Below are 18,839 nucleotides of genomic sequence, written 5' to 3' on the forward strand. Positions count from 1 at the left end.
GGAAAAAATTATGTGTCGTCTTGTATTTCTAATTTCTACCCATTAGTCAATGGCCTTTCTTCTCACCATCATTGAACCAGAGGATGACCCTTACCCTAAGTCCCCCTAAACTTGATTTTTATTTTAAAAACATGCCATATGATGTCTTGGGTGGGTGGGTTGTCTTTCTAGGAAGAAGGATTGAAGTTAACATTCCAGAAGCACAAGTTGATGGCTAATGGAGTAATGGGAGATGGACATCCTCTTTTTCATAAGAAGAAAGGGAACAGAAAGAAGCTAGTTGAGGTAAGTGGTAGAGAAAGTCTTTAATATGATGATTAGATAAAATATTTTTGTTCCCAGTAATTGATGAAGGCAGTTGGGATTGAGGGAGTAGAAGATACTATTTTATGGCTACCATTGGCTCTGCTCCCCCTCCCTCCCTACCCAAAAGAAGAGTATGTGCTCATGGGGGTGGATTCTGGGTTTGCAGCTGGAGGTGGAGTGCATGGAAGAGCCTAATCACCTTGATGTGGACCTGGAGACCCGGATCCCTGTCATCAATAAGGTGGATGGGACTTTGCTGGTGGGTGAGGATGCCCCTCGCCGGGCTGAACTGGAGATGTGGTTACAGGGTCATCCAGAGTTCGCTGTCGATCCCCGATTTCTAGCGGTGAGTGGCAGTTCCATGCAGCAAGATTTAAAGTCATTCCCTTGGTATTTAAGCTGTGTGAGAGGGAGGAAGCATGCCATATATTATGTCATTGTTTCTCCATCGGCAAAATAAGAGTAATTATACTTAGTCTTCCTACTTTACAGAGTTGTTGTGAGGATCCAAATAATGTTACAGTACTTGTTAAACTAAATGCTAGGCAAATATTTACCATTGAACTATTACATAATGACCTAATTTTTTTGGAGAAGTCTGCTTCATGGCAGTTTTCCAGTAGGACTAATCTTTAATTTATCCACACAATAAGCATTTATGGTCAAAGTAGACACTAGTACCTTAATGATTACTCCAGAGAAGATTTTTTTATTCCTTTAGGATAACTGCAGCTTTTCTATTGCAGTATATGGAGGATCGCAGAAAACAGAAGTGGCAGAGATGTAAAAAAAATAATAAGGCAGAATTGAACTGTTTGGGAATGGAACCAGTACAGACAGCTAACTCTAGGAATGGAAAAAGGGTGAGTGAGACTTGAGGTATTACCACTCTGTTCCCACACTAGATACGACTAGAGAAATTATTTAATGTTATTTATCTTTCTTCCAGCGTATGTTTGAGAAAATTTGTCTTCAGTTCACAAAGAAAGAAACCATGGTATTTTTACAGTCCTGTGGCATCGTCATCTCTAGAACAGCATAAAATTCTAAAAGCTAACTTTAGCACTTTAGGCATGTTAAAATGTAAGAATTAGTGGGCTTCCCTGGTGGCGCAGTGGTTGAGAGTCCACCTGCCGATGCAGGGGACACGGGTTCGTGCCCCGGTCCGGGAAGATCCCACATGCGGAGCGGCTGGGCCTGTGAGCCATGGCCGCTGAGCCTGCGCGTCCAGAGCCTGTGCTCCACAACAGTGAGAGGCCCGCGTACCGCAAAAAAAAAAAAAAAAAAAAGAATTATTAACGTGTTAGAAAATTCAAGGCCTTATCCTGCTGTTCTACTGACGAGGGGATTTTAGGCAGATCCTTTAACTTTTTCAATTTGCATATCCTGAAAAGTTGAGGGTTTTGAAGCAGATAATCTCTTAAAAGTTTTATGATTCTATATATTTTAGAAGTGATTTGGGGAATTCCCTGGCGGTCCAGCGGTTAGGACTCTGCGCTTTCACTGCTGAGGGCCCGGGTTCAATCCCTGGTTGGGGAACCTGCAAGCCATGCAATGCAGCCAGAAAAAAAAAGCAGTGATTTGGGACCTACTAAAGAAAACAGTCATGGGGTTTCCCAACATAGAAGAGGCTGAGAACCACTAATAATATGCCAGTAATGGAAAAAGACAGGAAATCATGTTTTATAGTTTATAATAACAATTTTGGCTATGAGTTAATTCCATTATTTTCAGATGTACTTATACTTTTATCATGGTTATAGATTTGGTGGATTAAGAACCCATAATCCTTTCCATCAAAATATAACTGCAAAAGTTTCTCTTGGCTCTGTTTGCCTTACTTTGGACAATAGTCGTATTGTTTAAATATAAACATATATAAATCATGGTTTGGTTTGGTAAGCATTTAAAATGGATTAGCACTTTGTCTACTCACTTTATCTAATCATTCCCATTTGATCTTTTATATATATCTTTATATGTATGTGATATATACATAAAACCACATGGTTTATCTTTTAACAAAATTCATTTCCAAATGAAAAATATGTCTTTTGCATTCAACAAATTCTGAGAACATTATTTTGCACATAATATATATTTATTTGTGAGGTGAATTTATAAGGCTTATTTATTATTTTTATATTGGTGAAAGTGGTTTCATATAAATATCGTTACCATGGAAGAGTGTTTTAATTTACCCTCTTAGCCTCCATGGAACCAAGGGTGTAATACACAGAATGGCTGATATGGGAGGCTGATGGCGAGGATACCTTCTCTGTCTTGAATTTAACATTATAGAGCAGCCTGTAAGGAAGGCTTTTCCTCCAGGATTACCTATTTTTACCTCAAGTACTTTTGCACTTCTTTACAGTCAGTTGATAACTCTAAGAAAAAAGATCATAGGAAATCACAGAAAATTATAATGTGATTAGTACAGAATTCTTACTGCAGAATTGATGGCATGTCTAGCACTATATCATTACCGGACCCTACAGTGATTTGGTGCTGTTATAGTGACATTTTAAAGCCTAAACAAATAGAGTTTTGAGATGTTTGTTTTCTCCAGGTCAGAAAGGTCAGGCTTAGATTGGGCAAGTCCAGAGACACAGGTACTAATTGTCTGAGTTTGTTGCCAGTTTACCCAGTACTGTACTTAGGTCTAGCAAAGTAATAAGTTCCAGCTTCAGAGAACTTAAACAAAATTTATAGTGAGACCATCTAGATGAAGCAATTTAAAATTCAGCAGATATGTAAGTTTTTGTATCAATGTGGAAAAAAACGTATTTTAGTAAATTTGGTAAGGAGCTACCCCAGCTCTGGTGTTCCAGACATCCAGAATCGTAATCTGGTCTATCTTGAGTTTACCCCACTCTGACGCAATAATGAAGGATAGTATTGTAAATGTCAATACTGTCATGCTGTACTTCACATGGTAAGATCATGTGAACAGCCTGCCATCAGTAAAGCATACTGTGCAAGTACTGATTCATTCAGTGTCGTACTCAGGCCGCTCATTTACAAAGGTGAATAATTTTGAAACGGTTGGCCCGAGTAAAGGTACAGTGTAGTCATGGAAAAAAATCAAAGCTCTGGTTCACATGAGTGTCAGTGTCAAATCCTTGCTCTTGGCTTCAGCATTATATTGCTTCAACCAGCTACATCCTGCTTTTCCTCTTCCCCATTACCATCAAGCCTCATCTGACTAGTTTTGCCCCTGCTAAAGATAGAGTCAGTGAAAAAGCATTTGTATGCTAGGACTCTGTTGACTTTTGGCTTTTTTCCTTCCTTTCTTTTTACTATCTTCTGTTGCTTCCTCCCAGGGTCATCATGCTGAAACAGTGTTCAACCGGGTTTTGCCAGGGCCTATTGCACCGGACAGCAGCAAGAAGCGGGCCCGTAGGATGCGACCAGACCTTTCTAAGATGATGGCCCTGATGCAGGGTGGAGGCACTGGGTCCCTGTCTCTGCATAATACCTTCCAACACAGCAGTAGTGGCCTGCAGTCTGTGTCATCTCTGGGTCACAGCAGTGCCACTTCTGCGTCTTTGCCTTTTATGCCGTTTGTGATGGGTGGTGCAGCATCATCCCCTCATGTAGACTCCAGCACCATGCTTCATCACCACCACCACCACCCCCACCCCCACCATCACCACCATCACCATCCAGGCCTGAGAGCCACTGGCTACCCTTCTTCACCAGCCACTACCACCTCTGGTACTGCCTTGAGGTTGCCACCACTGCAACCTGAGGAGGATGAGGACGATGAGGATGAAGATGATGATGATGATTTATCTCAGGGCTATGATAGCTCAGAAAGGGACTTCTCACTCATTGATGATCCTATGATGCCAGCCAACTCAGACTCCAGCGAAGATGGTGATGACTGAAGCCCCATCATGGTCCCCATCGCTTGGGTGGCTGCTGTATTTTCATTTACTCTGGCCCTTGGACTGTGGAAAAGTGGGAGGGGCAGGGGAGATGTGGGGAAACCCAGGACTCCAGGAGGTGAAAAGGAAAAAGAAAACTTGTACCTGATTGCTTCCAAATTTGAGAGGATTGGCTGGGCAGGGGAACTCCTAAAACAATACATGACTACTTCCTCGTTTCTGGGGAAGGAAAGGAGACTAGAGCAGCTGATGTGCTCACCCCTCCCTAGACACCTCCATTAACCACAGACTATGTAGCGCTGGCACTAGCCTCCGGCAGAGCCTGTTCCTGACCGAACTGTGGATACAGCTGGAGGGTCAGGAACTGTTACCTTCCTTCCCCTTGGCATTAATAAATTTAAGTTAATCCTTTCCCACTCTTCCCTTGTTCTATATTTGCTCAAACCCAATATATTAATTTTAAGAGTTGATGTTCACGATGGGTAATTTCAACATCATTTTCCTAAAGTTCATTACTGTTCATGCCGAGTTACCTTGGATAGGGCAGACAAGTCATCCGTACTCCATTAAAGGGTTTATATAAGCTTAGGCTCTCCACCTTACCAAAGGCAAGGAAACGATCTAAGCTAAATGGCAGGCAAAATGTTCCAGATTCAAACTCCAAGTTCTTAGAAGAGATGAAAAGGAAGAATTTCGTCAAGACCCACGTACATTTTGTCTCAAATTAAATAACGGTGCTTTGGGGAAGCCTAAGAATGGTGTCCCTTCATGAACTGCGGCAAGGGGACTGGCTAACTGGAAGGACGCGGAAACGACTTGGCGGGGGGTGCATTCTATAAATTCCCTCAAGCCATTTGTTTCCTTTGACCCTTCCCCTATCACCCTAGCGCTCAAATGAAGCCTGGGCATTTAATTTCCCTTTCTATGGCGAAGCCCTTCCCCCGTATCGCCGGCCCTAGTTTAGTCTTACGGGCAGGGTGGGCTCGTCTCCCAGGTTTGAGCTCTCTGTCCGCCCGGAGCCCCCGACCCAGCGTCCTGGCACGGAGGATCCTTCCAGCCCTGAAGCAGCAGAGGCTTTTACTTCCGCACCTTTTCTAGGACAGGAACGGACCGAGTTACGCTGCAGTCTTTCCACTCCTACCCCACGCCAGACCCTGCTCTTTCCGCTTCCCCTTCCTTTGGGTGGGGCCACTGCACCCGCGCGCGGTAGCTTGTGTGGGGCGGGGCCGGCACGTCAGGACTCCCGCCTACTTCTCAGTGCCCAGCGGCGGTCGCCGCTGCCGCCGCCGCCTCGGCAAGGAGTCCGAGCGCCTGGAAACCGCGGCCTGGCAGAGAGTAAGGGCGGGTGCAGGGGGTCACGTGATGACGTCGACTCTCGTGCGGCTGTTGCTAAATTGACAAAACCCCGCGAAAATCTGAACTCTTTTTGCGTTACATATTTTGTTGCTTTCCAGACTCTTTTCCATCCTCTCCTCCCCCTAACCTCCGTAGGAAGGATTTAAGAAAAAAAAAATAAAAGAATCCCAAGCGCTGCTGGGACCCGGAAGCGGAAAGGGCATCTTTGAGGTCGATACTTCCGGGTCACTGGGAGAGTGCGGGATTCCAGGGCCGAGAGAGGGTGGCTGAGCCGGGACCTCGCGTGATTCTCGGAACCCGAGGAGGAGCGGCGTCTGTGGCTATGGCTGTAACTCTGGACAAAGACGCTTATTACCGGCGAGTGAAGAGACTGTACAGCAATTGGAGGGTGAGATAGATCCCGTAATTTTCCCTAGGGAGCCCCCTTTGCCATCCCATAATAATCCCGTTTCTCGGCGCCTTTTTTCCCCTTTCCGTCGGGAATTCCCGGGTTCAGTGTCGCGCCGCTTTAGTTGCTCCAGGATCATTCACCGCAGGAGGCTCTGAGCGCCGCCCAGTAACAGGGAATCCCCCCGGCAATCACCCTGCCCTGCGGCCACCACCATCTTCCCTGCGTGCCAGCCCCCGTCATGCATAACAACCACCTCTCGTAGTTTCTTCCCGCCCTAGGAGAGGCATCATCATCCTTCCCTCCCACTCCGTGATCAAGTCTTGCTGCCCCCTCCTGCAGTGTTCGCACACACCCACGCACTCGCTCTGTCCTCCCAGAACCACAGTGTTGCGCCCTAGGTCCCGCCAGAATTACAACCATTTCGTCAAGCATGGATGGAGGGTCCAAGAGAATGTGAACCGGGCTCTTGGCGTTTATCGTTTGCGGGGCTGTTGCTGGAGTTAAAAAAAGAAATACTGCTCACGCGCAACCGCCTCATGTTCTAGGCCCTGCTGCGGGCAACACAGAAACCTAACGCTGAAAACCTGCAGGCTTTAGTTAATGCAAAAAACGATGTGTTGCCTAAAACCTCATTAGTTTTCATCCTTGGTTGAGTATCCGGGGCACGTGTTCAGAAAAAGAGCTGTTGCAGTACCCAGTCTTTTAGGGATTGGGCATTTTTGCTGCTTGAAAAAGTCCCCAGTTAACGATTTTATTTTTATGCTGGTAAGTTATCAATTCAAACATTTGATTGCATCCTGTGGTGCATTCTGAGCTAACTAGGTTAAGTCTGGCTTCTGAACTCTGTCATTCAGGGAAGATAAAACTAATGAAGACTTTCAAATCTCAAAAGCGTCCTGACAAAAATGATCAGTTCTGATTTCAGCATTGTAAATTGCCTTTCAAACTGATCTTCTAAAAACTAAGCTATTAAAATTGGTCATTTCCCTACCATTCATATTAAAGGTACCCGTGCATGTTTCATCTTTTGAGCATAAATGCATTAGATAATTGAAAATAAAATGGGTTCTTTGCATTTTATGAGAAGCAAAAATAAGGACTCTATGCTAGGCTAAAGCCAAACATAAATTTTATTTTAAAATTTTTTATTGGTTAATTTCTACCAGATGTTTTTACAGTTTCTCTCACTGTCACATTTTAAAGTTTGAATGTGATCCGTATTAGAAAAACTCTTTCTAAATGCCCAGATATTTCCTAAAGTACTATTGTACAAGTAATAATCAAAAGCCCTCTCTTCCACCCATAGACCCCAAAATTACACACCTTTGCTGTGGTGGTTGCTTCTAGTCCCAGTGATTCAGAGTTTATCAAATTATCCTCTCTAGACCATGTATGGAAGCTAAGATTAATTTAGAGCTCAAAGCTCCTCTACATGATAAGTGAATGCAAAGCGTGAAACTAGGAAAAGCTTGAGGCCTGGAGACAGATTGGCAAACTTAATGTCAAATGACAGTTTTTAAATCCATGAAAGTTATTGGCCCCCATTTTTTTGTTTGCTTCTCAAAAATCATTAAAATTTATCTTGGCCCTCCTGTCATTTGAAAGGAGCATGTTAGACTTTAATAAGATCTTGGTGTTACAAAGTTACAAGCCAAATCAATACAAAAATGTACTCATTAGCAAAATTTGTGGTGTATCATTATGAAAAATCTTATTTAAAAAGACTTTCTGCTTTTTTATAACTAAATTTTAACAACTATGCCTAGAACCCACCTGTAGAATTTCTTTATGCATTGTCGTTCCAGGTTGCAGTACTTTGATTCTGATCTGCTTAACCAAAGATCATAGTTTTCTGGGATAAGTTCTGGTTGCTTATCCTCTTAGCTGCAGCAGGAAAATAGTGAAATGTACAGGTGCAAGCTATGTTTGTTTTTCTACACTATTTTTTTTTTGAATAAGAAAACTGGTATTGAAATGAGAATAACTAGAAGTTAACTATATGAATTCCAAGCCTTGTGTTGTCAGCTCCCATCTGCAAAGAAATCTGTTACGACAAAAATTAACTAAAAGATTAGTTTGGGCTCCACACCCACTTTTAATTATTATTTATTTATTTGACTGCTTTGGGTTTTTGTTGCTGCGTGCAGGCGTTCTCTAGTTGCGGGAAGGGGGGGCTACTCTTGGTTGCGGTGCAAGGGCTTCTCATTGCAGTGGCTTCTCTTGTTGCAGAGCGCAGGCTCTAGGCGTGCAGGCTTCAGTAGTTGTGGCGCACAGGCTTAGTTGCTCCGCGGCTTGTGGGATCTTCCCGGATCAGGGCTCGAACCCGTGTCCCCTGCATTGGCAGGCGGGTTGTTAACCACTGCACCACCAGCAGAGTCCCCACACCCACTTTTAAGTTTTAGATACCCTTAAGCATTAATCTCTCAGAACTGTGTGGGTGCTTGTGGTAGCTCCAACGCTCTTCAACTACCTAGAGTTATAGAGCACCAAAAGGCTACCAATCTTTTTTTTTTCTTTTTCTTTTTTTAAAAGAGTAGGAGCTAATGTGTTTCCTAATCTCATCTATGCAAGTTGAGTTTGGCTAAGGTACATTTTGTGAGGCTATTGTAACTAAGAGGTATCTCTTAATCACAATTTTCATGACTTACATCCCCCAAACAGTTGCAGTATCACACATTTCTGTTTGAGTAGAAATTTCTAAAGCATTAAACGTTATACCTGAGTAAATAGTGTCATTTTAAGGATAAGAAAATGGGCTCAGCCAGAAATGAAACAGGAGACCTCCGTAGTGACTAAAACTTATTATTTATGACTCTTTCTGGATGTTTGAGTCTAGTCTAGTCCTGCCTCTCATTTTTTTAAAATTAATTAATTAATTAAATTTATTTTTGGCTGCGATGGGTCTTCCTTGCTGCCTGCGTGCTTTCCCTAGTTGCGGCGAGCGGGGGCTACTCTTCGTTGTGGTGCGCGGGCTTCTCATCGCACTGGCTTCTCTTGTTGCGGAGCATGGGCTTTAGGCGTGCAGGCTTCAGTAGTTGTGGCTCGGGCTGTAGAGCGCAGGCTCAGTTGCTCCGCGGCATGTGGGATCTGCCCGGACCAGGGCTTGAACCCTTGTCCACTGCATTGGCAGGAGGATTCTTAACCACTGCTCCACCAGGGAAGCCCGCCTGTCATTTTTTTAAATGAGAACTGCTCCGAGCGGAAAGGGTTTGCAGCACCTGTCTGTTCTGCTTTAGAGAACCCCAGGTGATGATATTGGATCATGAGTGTCAGCTGGGGGCTTCTCCTCTGTCTTCTTATACTTACAGGGTCCATATTCAGGGCTTCCCAGCCTTTTCATGATTGTGATTGTTTTTAACCAAGTGATAGAATTACTACTGCATAGGGTACAAGGGGGGCAGGTTACCCACCATCCTGGGGTCCCAGCTGCTTTGAGAGCTGAGGGAATACTGTATCCATGCACACCTATAACTCATTTGAGACCTACCTATTAGGACATCCTGCTGTGTGTGTGAACCTTGACTTCAGTCATCTGCCTTTTAACCCAAAAGAGTTCCTAAAAAATCAGAATAGCAGCTGTTTTCAAAAGGAATGCTGATCCATTGCATTCATTCATATGGTGCTGCACTACTGGTCAGGACTGAGGAGTGAGTGGCTCCAGCCTCAAAAAGGAAGTTTGTGCCTGTGGAGAAAACTAATAACCTATAGTGTCAGTGTTTCTCTTGAGTGGCAATTTCTGGCTCTTCTGATTTTTGTTGTGGACAAGTTTCTTGTTCTGGATTGCTCTCTAAGACTAGGCAGTAATCTTTTGTGGCTTAGGAAGGTTCTTTAAAATATGGGCAATTTCCATACTACTTTCAACAGGTAACGGCTTGCTTCTACCCATCTCAGTTCATTATGGCTCATTTATCTCTGGCGTGAGCTAGAGAAAGGTTTCTTGAGTGAAGTTTCTTGGTTTCTTGAGTGAAGAGGAAGGCTAGATGGAAGTAAATGCCTGGGCAGGTTAGGATTCATTTATTCTTGCTTACTCAAATTTTTATTTATTTTTTATCACTGTTACCAAGTGCAGTGCCTAGCGTGTAGTAGGCACTCAGTGAATGATGGTAACTTGATTTCTGAACTCTCATGCATTCCTTTCTTGGTTTGAAGAGATTTTTATAGAGACTGTACTCAGGGTGATCATAAGTCCTGCCTTTTCTGAAACTGTTCACCTGTTGTACATATGTAATTAATGGCATACTTTTTTATTCTCAAAATTGTCTCAGTTTGGGTGATGAATTCGATCGGTGTCTTAGCTATAACTAGAGACTTCAAAAATGTTTCGTGTTTTAACACAGTACCCCTTTGGTTCAAAGGAAGATAGTTGTTCCTCTGCTGCAGTATTTCCCCAACTTTTTATCATTCCAATACCACCTTCACAATTTTTGCCGATTCCTTAGCACTTACATTATTTACCTTGCACTTTAAAAAATCAGTTTTAATCAAGTAATACATACATAGGTTTTCTTTTTTTGGGGGGTGGGTGGGGGGCGGGTACACGGGCCTCTCACTGCTGTGGCCTCTCCCATTGCAGAGCACAGGCTCCGGACGCACAGGGCCAGCGGCCATGGCTTACGGGCCCAGCCACTCCACGGCATGTGGGATTTTTCCAGACCGGGGCACGAACCCATGTCCCCTGCATCAGCAGGTGGACTCTCAACCACTGCGCCACCAGGGAAGCCCCATACATAGGTTTTAAAAAACCAAATAGTTCTAACAGCCTTAACAAAAAACAGTCACCTGCCCCAGAAGCACCCACTTTCCAGTTCTTCACTTTCTTTCATATTTTGAAGTAATATCTATATACTGCTATTTCTTGATTTATCAGTTGTAGATATTAACTTTTGTTTTGATAGATTAGGATTGAAATTTAACTGTCTTATACCATCATATTCATTCCAGCTTCCCTGCCTCCTGACACTTCCTGTAAATTTTCTTCTTGACACAGTTATGAAAAATTTCCACATACAGAAAGATAAAAGAAATTTCCAGTAAGAACCCATGTACCCCCAGCTAGTTTACACAATTAATATTTTATCATACTTGCTTTATCACATATCCATCCCTCTTGATAAGTTTTTTTCCCCAAAAAGTTTTAGTAAACTCAGTCAGTTTACATTGTTATGCTCTTGCAACTATTTTCACTGCTGGGCGAAGCAGTAGAATACAATTAATTACCTTTCCTTTTCTCTGCAGTTTTTCATTTTTCATGGCATTAATGATTACTTCAATTTCTCTCCTCTTTTAAATGTCTCTAGCCCTAATTTTTTTCCTGCAGATCTGTCATAATCTCATCAATTTTTTATTCTAAAATTTTCACACTCATCAGATATTTTATTAATTCTGTGTTTGTTTTTTAAATACCGCCAACACCCACCCACCCACCCACTCAGCCTTACATTATTCTGCTCTATCTGTACGGGTTGCTCTCTAGGCCTGTTGAAACTTGGAACTTTCCAGTGTCCCCTGTATCCTACAGTCCATGTCTTGATTTTTTTTCCTTTGTTTTGTTAGAGCATTTCTCTAAGAGCTTCTTAGGAAAGAATACAGAGAATAGATGTTTCTTGAGCCCTTATGTGTCTTAAAAAGTTTTATTCTGTCTCCACTTTTGGTTAATAATATAGTTCAGTGGGTATAAAATTCAAGATTGAAAATCTCTGAGAGTTCTGCCCAGAATTTTGAAGCTATTTGTCAGCCTTCAAGCTTTCAGTCTTACATTTGAGAAGAAGGCTGATGTGATTCTATTTCCTGTTCCAATATATGTGGCCTATTGTTCTCTGTAAAACATCTCTTTATTCCTTGTGTTTTGAAATTTCACTGCCCTGGTATGAGTCTTCCCCCCCCACCCCCTTTGCATTGAGTTGGGAAGTGGGGGGCCATTTTAGTCTCAAGACTCACATCCGTCAGTGCTGGAATTTTGCATTCATTGATCATTTTCTCCCCGTTTCCTCAGTGATCTGGTTTATTTTCCCCCTGAAATTCCGATTTGGTAAGGTTTAGACCTTTTGGCTTAAATTTATTATCTTTCCATTTCATTTCCTGTCTCTTTATCTTCTACTTCCAGATACTGTTTCTTAACTTTATTTTACCACTTTTTATTGAATTTTTTTTTCTAAGTTCTTTTTTATCCCCTATTCTTTTCTCGTTTCATGGATGTACTATATTTATTTCTCTTATAGGGGATGTTTTATTTGATTTTTATTTTCTGTCCTCGGCCATGCCTGTTTCCTCTGGATTTCTTTGCTTTCCCTCTTACATGAAGGACACTTCACAAAAATCAAAATGAGGCTTGGCTACCCATTTGTATTAAGAATAAGGTAAAAAAAAAAAAAAAAAAAAAAAAAGAATAAGGTAATAAGAAACTGGTGGGAAGCTCTGCTTGAATAGGGTCTCTCAACTAGTAGAGAGGGGTTACGATAGAGTGAATAGGTTAGCTTGTTCCATGGAGAACCCCCAGATACTGACAGTATCTGAAGTATTTTCTCTGAATTCAGTGATGCTCAAAGAAAAGTCCTCTGATTCTTGTCTTTGGGGCAGTTGTTGTCATTCAGAAAACAGATTTTCATTTAGTTCCTCAGCATTTAGTACTTACCTTCTGCTGGGCCTAGTATCTAGAGCCTTTTTGAGCTCCTTTCTCCAGAGAATAAATTAAGTCTCTTTGAGGAAGGATTAGGAGTTGTCTCAGGGCTTCCGAGAACTGGGGACTTAAGCTTGCTGACCAGACCTTCTGTTCTTAGCTCTGAACTTATCCGTGTTCAATATGTCCCTTTCCCCTTCTCTAATACTTGGTGCCTCCCGAGCCCTGAGCCCATTAGGGCTCTATGACATACGCACACTTAACATCAGTATCTTCCGGCTGAGAATGCTTGTCAGGCACTTAGTCATTTGCCACTCTCTGTCGTCTTTTCATCTTCCAAAAAATTCTTTAACCTTAATACATCCAGAGAATATACTTTATATCACTGTAAGTGGACAGTTGTGTCACTTACCAAAAAATAAAAAATTGCTGTTAAAAAATAAAGATAATGTAAGCACAATTGATATTATTAAATTGTAGTTTTTTTAGGTTATATTTTTAAAGGTTATATTATTCCATTTATAGTCATAAAAGATCGGCTGTATTCCCTGTGCTATACAATATGTCCTTATAGTTTGTTTATTTTATACATAGTAGTTTGCACGTCTTAACCGCTTACCCCTATTTTGTCCCTCCCCACTGGTAACCACTAGTTTGTTTTCAATATCTGTGAGTCTGTTTCGTTATAGTCACTAGTTTATTTTTTAGCTTTCGCATATGTTATATCATACAGTATTTTTATTTCTCTGAATTTTTCCCCTAAGCATAATACCTTCTAAGTCCATCCATGTTGTTGGAGATGGAAAAATTTCATTCTTTTTTATGGCTGAGTGAAATATTCCTCTGTGTGTGTGTGTGTGTGTGTGTGTGTGTGTGTTTGTGTACACGTACGCCCCACATCTTTATCCATTGATCTGTTGATGGACACTTAGGTTGCTTCCATATCGTGGCTATTGTAAATAGTGCTGCAATGGACATTGGGGTGCATATATCTTTTTTTCTTTTTGGCTGCGTTGGGTCTTTGTTGCTGCGCGCAGGCTTTCTCTAGTTGAGGCGAGCGGGGGCTACTCTTTATTTCGGTGCCTGGGCTTCTCATTGTGGTGGCTTCTCTCGTTGCAGAGCACGGACTCTAGGCGCATGGGCTTCAGTAGTTGTAGTGCACGGGCCTAGTTGCTCCGCGGCATGTGGGATCTTCCCAGACCGGGAATTGAACCTGTGTCCCCTGAACTGGCAGGCGGATTCTTAACCACTGCACCACCCCATATATGCCTACTGGGTAAGGGCTCACTCTGAAGCCAGACTGCCTGGGCTTGAATCCATGACCCCACCACTTATCGTGACCCAACCTCTCTGTGCTCCAGTCTCCTCCATCTTCACATCTATAAGTGTTGCTGTGAGAATTAAATGAGCTAATGTGTATAAGGTACTTAGAATAGTGCCTAGCCCACAGTAACTACTGTGTTTCCCATTATTATTAAAGACTGAAATGCAGAAGAAACACAGGCAGAACACTGTTTGACATAAATCATAGCAATACTTTTTTTGGATCTGTCTCCTAAAGTAAAGGAAATAAAAGCAAAAATAAACAAATGAGGTCTTGATTTGGGGTTTTGAATGTGATGATGCATACTACAGCTAAAGTTTTATTGTAGATTACATACAGAAAGTGCTTTCTCAGTAAATACTGTTCCCATCTGAAACACCTGTTTCAGCAACACTTGAGTGTTAAGTGGACCAGACAGACTGGAAAGTGGCAGGCTTTGGAGACAGAAAGGGTTTGGTGGATGTTGAGAGTCTGCACACCAGGGGTCACTGCTGCAAAATGGTTCATCTAGAAAGTCCAGATTTGACAGGGGCTCAAGTCTGAGTCCTAAAGACCTCCCCAGCAGAAGAGGTCACACGGGAATCTGGAGCCGGTTAAGCAGCAGGGTTGAGCCCCAGCTGCCTCTAACAGCCAGCACCTGGAGCTGACTGTAGGCCTGGCCCTGGGGCAGTGGCTGCCAGTCTTGTGGCTTCTCTTTCTTTTTGCCAGCCCCCCACCCCCACTCCAGTATTTTAGAACAAATTCCAGACACAAGTTAATCTGAAAATATTTTAGTATTATATATAACTTTATTATAATGTTACTTTGGTAACTTATCATATAAGTTTTACAAGCAGATTATTAAAAATCTCCCACAGTTTCAGAAGACTGTTTGCAGATGTAACCTGTATAAGGCATTCGTACTCCTCATAAGGTTTGAAAATACAAAGTAGTGCCCCAGACTTTGCTGTGAAAATGTTTGGCTTTACTTGTAATCCTTTTCATTGAATCACATTGTAAGAGAAATTTTATTTAAATTTATTATCTTTAGATATTCTGCTGTTATTTATTTTTTCTGATGTTAGAGCCCACTGGTGTTTGTAAAGAATCAAGAATGAAATGGTCAAAGCACATGGGTTCCAAGAGAAATTAGGATTCATCCTCTTACCTTTTTGATGGGCAGTGGAAAACCAGGCATTTTATATTCATTGAAATCCTGGAGATTTTGATGGATTTGTTTCCCCTATCTTCATAAAAAAGCTGACTACATGGGTCTTTTTTTCTCTCTCCCTATTTTCAATTATATTGAGATCCCTTTATATGGTTTTCCCATATTATTAATGATTAAGTTACATAATTATATTATATATATTTTTTTGGCTGCATTGGGTCTTCGTTGCTGTGTGTGGGCTTTCTCTAGTTGCTGTGAGCGGGGGCTGCTCTTCGTTGTGGTGCGCAGACTTCTCATTGCGGTGGCTTCTCTTGTTGCGGATCATGGGCTCTAGGTGCGCAGCTTCAGTGGTTGTGGCGCACGGGCTTAGCTGCTCCATGGCATGTGGGATCTTCCCAGACCAGGGATCGAACCCGTGTCCCCTGCATTGGCAGGCAGATTCTTAACCACTGTGCCACCAGGGAAGTCCCTCTTCATATACTTATAAAAAATTTATTACTGTGTAGTTTGAATTTTCGTACGTCTTTTTTTTGCTAAAAAATTTTGACTCAACCAAGATTTCAAGTATCAAAAAATACTAAAAGGGACTTTTTGGTTAGTTTCAGTGGTGTTTTTTGTAGACAGATGTTTAGGAAATATATGTCAGTAGCCAGAACACGTAAGCATTAAATATAAGGGAATACCTGTTGCTAATTTTGGGAGGTTATCAAGGTACTAGTAATTCTAGTGCCACAAAATCCCATAGTTGGAATGCATGTAGCAAAATTTGGGGGAGGAGAGAATATTTGATGCCAGAGTTAGTGTTAATATATGTTGTAGGAATCATAACACAGTGGTTCTCAAACTCTTTGATATCAGGACCCCTTTACATTCTTAAATTATTCAGGTCCCCACAAAGCATTTCTTTGTATGGGTTGTATCAAGTACCTAAAGAAATTTAGCTTCAAACATACATGAAGCTGGAAAAGGGAGAAATTTTAATAATCTTTTCAGATAATTATGGATATTCTTTGTTACTACTACACTAAAAGTCTGGAAGTGGTAATCTCTTGAAAGTTAGTTGTAATGTGGAATCTAAAACCACAGCAGTGAACTTTTCATACTCAAGTTATGGGTCTGTCTTGCACCTTTGATCCTTTACCCATGGATGATTTTGTAACAAGCGTTGCTTATTTGGAAAATATTGGTTCCCTCAGTTGTACAGATCTGGTAAATGTACACATTTCATTTTATGATATTGGAGAATCGTGTATGTTAATATCACCACCGATATCAGAAAAGTCTTGAGTAAGTAGAGAAGCTGTCAAGTTCACAATGGTGGGTACAAGTTTGTCAAAATTTTGATTTTTGCTTGAAAACTCGAATTTCATCATTGACAACATGTTTGTCATTTGTTTTCCTTGAAGTGATAGGCTCACTTAATTCATTTTCAAGGAAATGTATGCCAGATGCCCAACTCTGTGTAAATGGCTAGTTCAGTTTGTTACTCAAGTAATTATACAAGTGCTTTTCCTTGAGACAACCATCATACTTCAGTTTGCACACAGAAATGCTTTGTGTGTACTTCCCATTTGTTTACACAGAATATTAAAAAGACATATACTCAAGGGTTAGGATTTCATAATATTAATCATTTTTACTGTGTCAAGGACATTTTTTAGTGAAACTGGATTTGTTTCCTATGAGTGTGATAGTGAAGAACATAGTTTGGTGCCACTGCCTTGGTGCTGGAACAAATGGTTATCTGCATGCGAAATAATGAAGTTAGGCCCCTTCCTCACACCATACACAAAAATTTACTCAAAAATGAGTCCTAGATCTAAATATAAGAGCTAAAAGTATAAAACTGTTGTCGAAGAAAGCATAGGTAAATCTTCATGTCCTTGCGTTAGGCAAAGCCACCTTAGATATGACATCAAAAGCACAAGAAAAGAATTTGGACTTCTTTAAAATTAAAATCTTTTGTGCTTCAAAGGACAACATCATTACGAAAGTGAAAGAAAACCCACTGAATGGGAGAAAATAATGCAGATCATATCTGGTAAGAGACTTATATCTAGAACATAAAAATAACTCTTAAAGCTTAGTAATAAAGCAGTAACCCAGTTACAGAATGGGCGAAGGATCTGAATACACACTTCTCCAGAAAGGGTATACAGCTCATCAGGAATCATGTGAATGGGGACTCAGTCAACATCATTAGCCATTAGGCAAATGCAAATCAAAACTACAGTGAGATACTGCTTCATACCCATTGGGTGGCTATATAAACAATAAAATAATAAAAAAGATAACAAGTGTTGGTCAGCATGTGGAGAAAGTGGAACCCTCATACGTTACTATTGGGAATGTAAAATAGTGCAGGCACTTTAGAAGACAGTCTGGTGTTTCCTCAAAAAGTTAAACTTAGGGCTTCCCTGGTGGCGCAGTGGTTGAGAGTCCGCCTGCCGATGCAGGGGACGTGGGTTCGTGCCTCGGTCCGGGAGGATCCCACATGCCGCGGGGTGGCTGGGCCCGTGAGCCATGGCCGCTGAGCCTGCGCGTCCGGAGCTTGTGCTCCGCAACGGGAGAGGCCACAACAATGGGAGGCCCGCGTACCGCAAAAAAAAAGAAAAAGAAAAAAAAAAAGTTAAACATAGAGTTACCATATAACGAGCAATCCCTCACCTAGATATATACTCAAGAGAAATATGTGCACACAGAAACTTCCGTGAATGTTTATAGCAGCATTATTCATAGTAGCCAAAAGATGGAAACAACCCATATATCAAACAATTGATGAATGGATACAATGTGGTATATCCACATAATGGAATGTTACTCAGCAATAAAAAGGAATGTGGTATGATACATACTACAACATAGATGAACCTTGAAAGCATGTTAAGTGAAAGAAGCCAGACACAAACGCCACATATTATGATTCCATTTATATGAAATGCCCAGAATAGACAAACCCTTAGGGACAAATGAGATTAGTGGTTGCCTAGGGCTGGGGGGAGATGGATAATTATTGCTAATGGGTTTTTTGGGGGAGGATGAAAATGTTCTAAAATTTGTGATAGCTGCATAACTAAATACACAGAAAACCACTGAACAGTACACTTAAAGTGGGTGAATTGTATGTGAATTCTGTCTCAGAAAGCTGTTTTAAAAATAGAGTAGGGTTTCCCTGGTGGCGCAGTGGTTGAGAGTCCGCCTGCTGATGCAGGGGACACGGGTTCGTGCCCCGGTCCGGGAAGATCCCACATGCCGCGGAGTGGCTAGGCCCATGAGCCATGGCCGCTGAGCCTGTGTGTCCGGAGCCTGTGCTCCGCAACGGGAGAGGCCACAACAGTGAGAGGCCCACGTACCGCAAACAAACAAACAGACAAATAAAAATAGAGTAAGTGATGGCTGTGAGGTTGCCAGGCAAACATGTACCTTAAACTTAGAATTTCTGTTAGGAAAAAATTACACATATCTTGGGTAAATACTGAAGTTTGTATTCCTATTTTGCTAGTGTGAAAGAAAATGAACAAATTACTCTACTTTTCAGAAAGGAGAAGATGAGTATGCCAACGTTGATGCCATTGTTGTATCAGTGGGTGTTGATGAAGAAATCGTTTATGCCAAATCAACTGCGTTACAGGTGAGAAATTTACAGCTGTGTTTAGCCCTGAGAGTCATTGAATCAGCTACTAGACTGTTCAGTATCGTAGCCACTAGCCACATTAAAGTTTTAACTTCTCAGTCCTAAGTCTCAAGTACTCAGTACTGGCTATCATGATAGACAGAGGACATACAGAATATTTCTGTCACAAAAA

The 18,839-nt window shown here is 41.7% G+C and overlaps 2 protein-coding genes and 1 long non-coding RNA gene across 9 annotated transcripts in view; 2 read left to right on the forward strand and 1 right to left on the reverse strand.

Moving 5' to 3' along the window:
- The window catches only part of CHD8 (chromodomain helicase DNA binding protein 8), a 56,608-nt gene extending 52,001 nt beyond the window's left edge, over nt 1-4,607 (forward strand). For 6 of the 7 annotated variants that reach the window (XM_060004882.1, XM_060004884.1, XM_060004885.1 and 3 more), the window contains 4 exons: nt 172-285; nt 473-652; nt 1,053-1,169; nt 3,630-4,607. In XM_060004882.1, the coding sequence (XP_059860865.1) occupies nt 172-285; nt 473-652; nt 1,053-1,169; nt 3,630-4,196 (978 nt within the window). In that variant the 3' untranslated portion in view covers nt 4,197-4,607. The remainder of the gene's footprint in view (nt 1-171; nt 286-472; nt 653-1,052; nt 1,170-3,629) is intronic. The other variant, XM_060004886.1, reaches the window with a different exon arrangement.
- Nucleotides 609-5,588, reverse strand: LOC132420449 (uncharacterized). Its single transcript, XR_009518371.1, has 3 exons — nt 5,167-5,588; nt 4,730-4,863; nt 609-705 (listed from the first exon to the last, which is right to left on the reverse strand). It is a non-coding gene; the product is annotated as an uncharacterized lncRNA (long non-coding RNA).
- A 114-nt stretch (nt 5,589-5,702) lies between these two features.
- The window catches only part of SUPT16H (SPT16 homolog, facilitates chromatin remodeling subunit), a 33,627-nt gene continuing 20,490 nt past the window's right edge, over nt 5,703-18,839 (forward strand). Inside the window, exons 1-2 of the mRNA XM_060004889.1 lie at nt 5,703-5,940; nt 18,572-18,664. Of these exons, the coding sequence (XP_059860872.1) occupies nt 5,875-5,940; nt 18,572-18,664 (159 nt within the window). The 5' untranslated portion in view covers nt 5,703-5,874. The remainder of the gene's footprint in view (nt 5,941-18,571; nt 18,665-18,839) is intronic.

This window comes from Delphinus delphis, chromosome 2 (genome assembly GCF_949987515.2).
Source record: "Delphinus delphis chromosome 2, mDelDel1.2, whole genome shotgun sequence".
Lineage (NCBI taxonomy): Eukaryota > Metazoa > Chordata > Mammalia > Artiodactyla > Delphinidae > Delphinus > Delphinus delphis.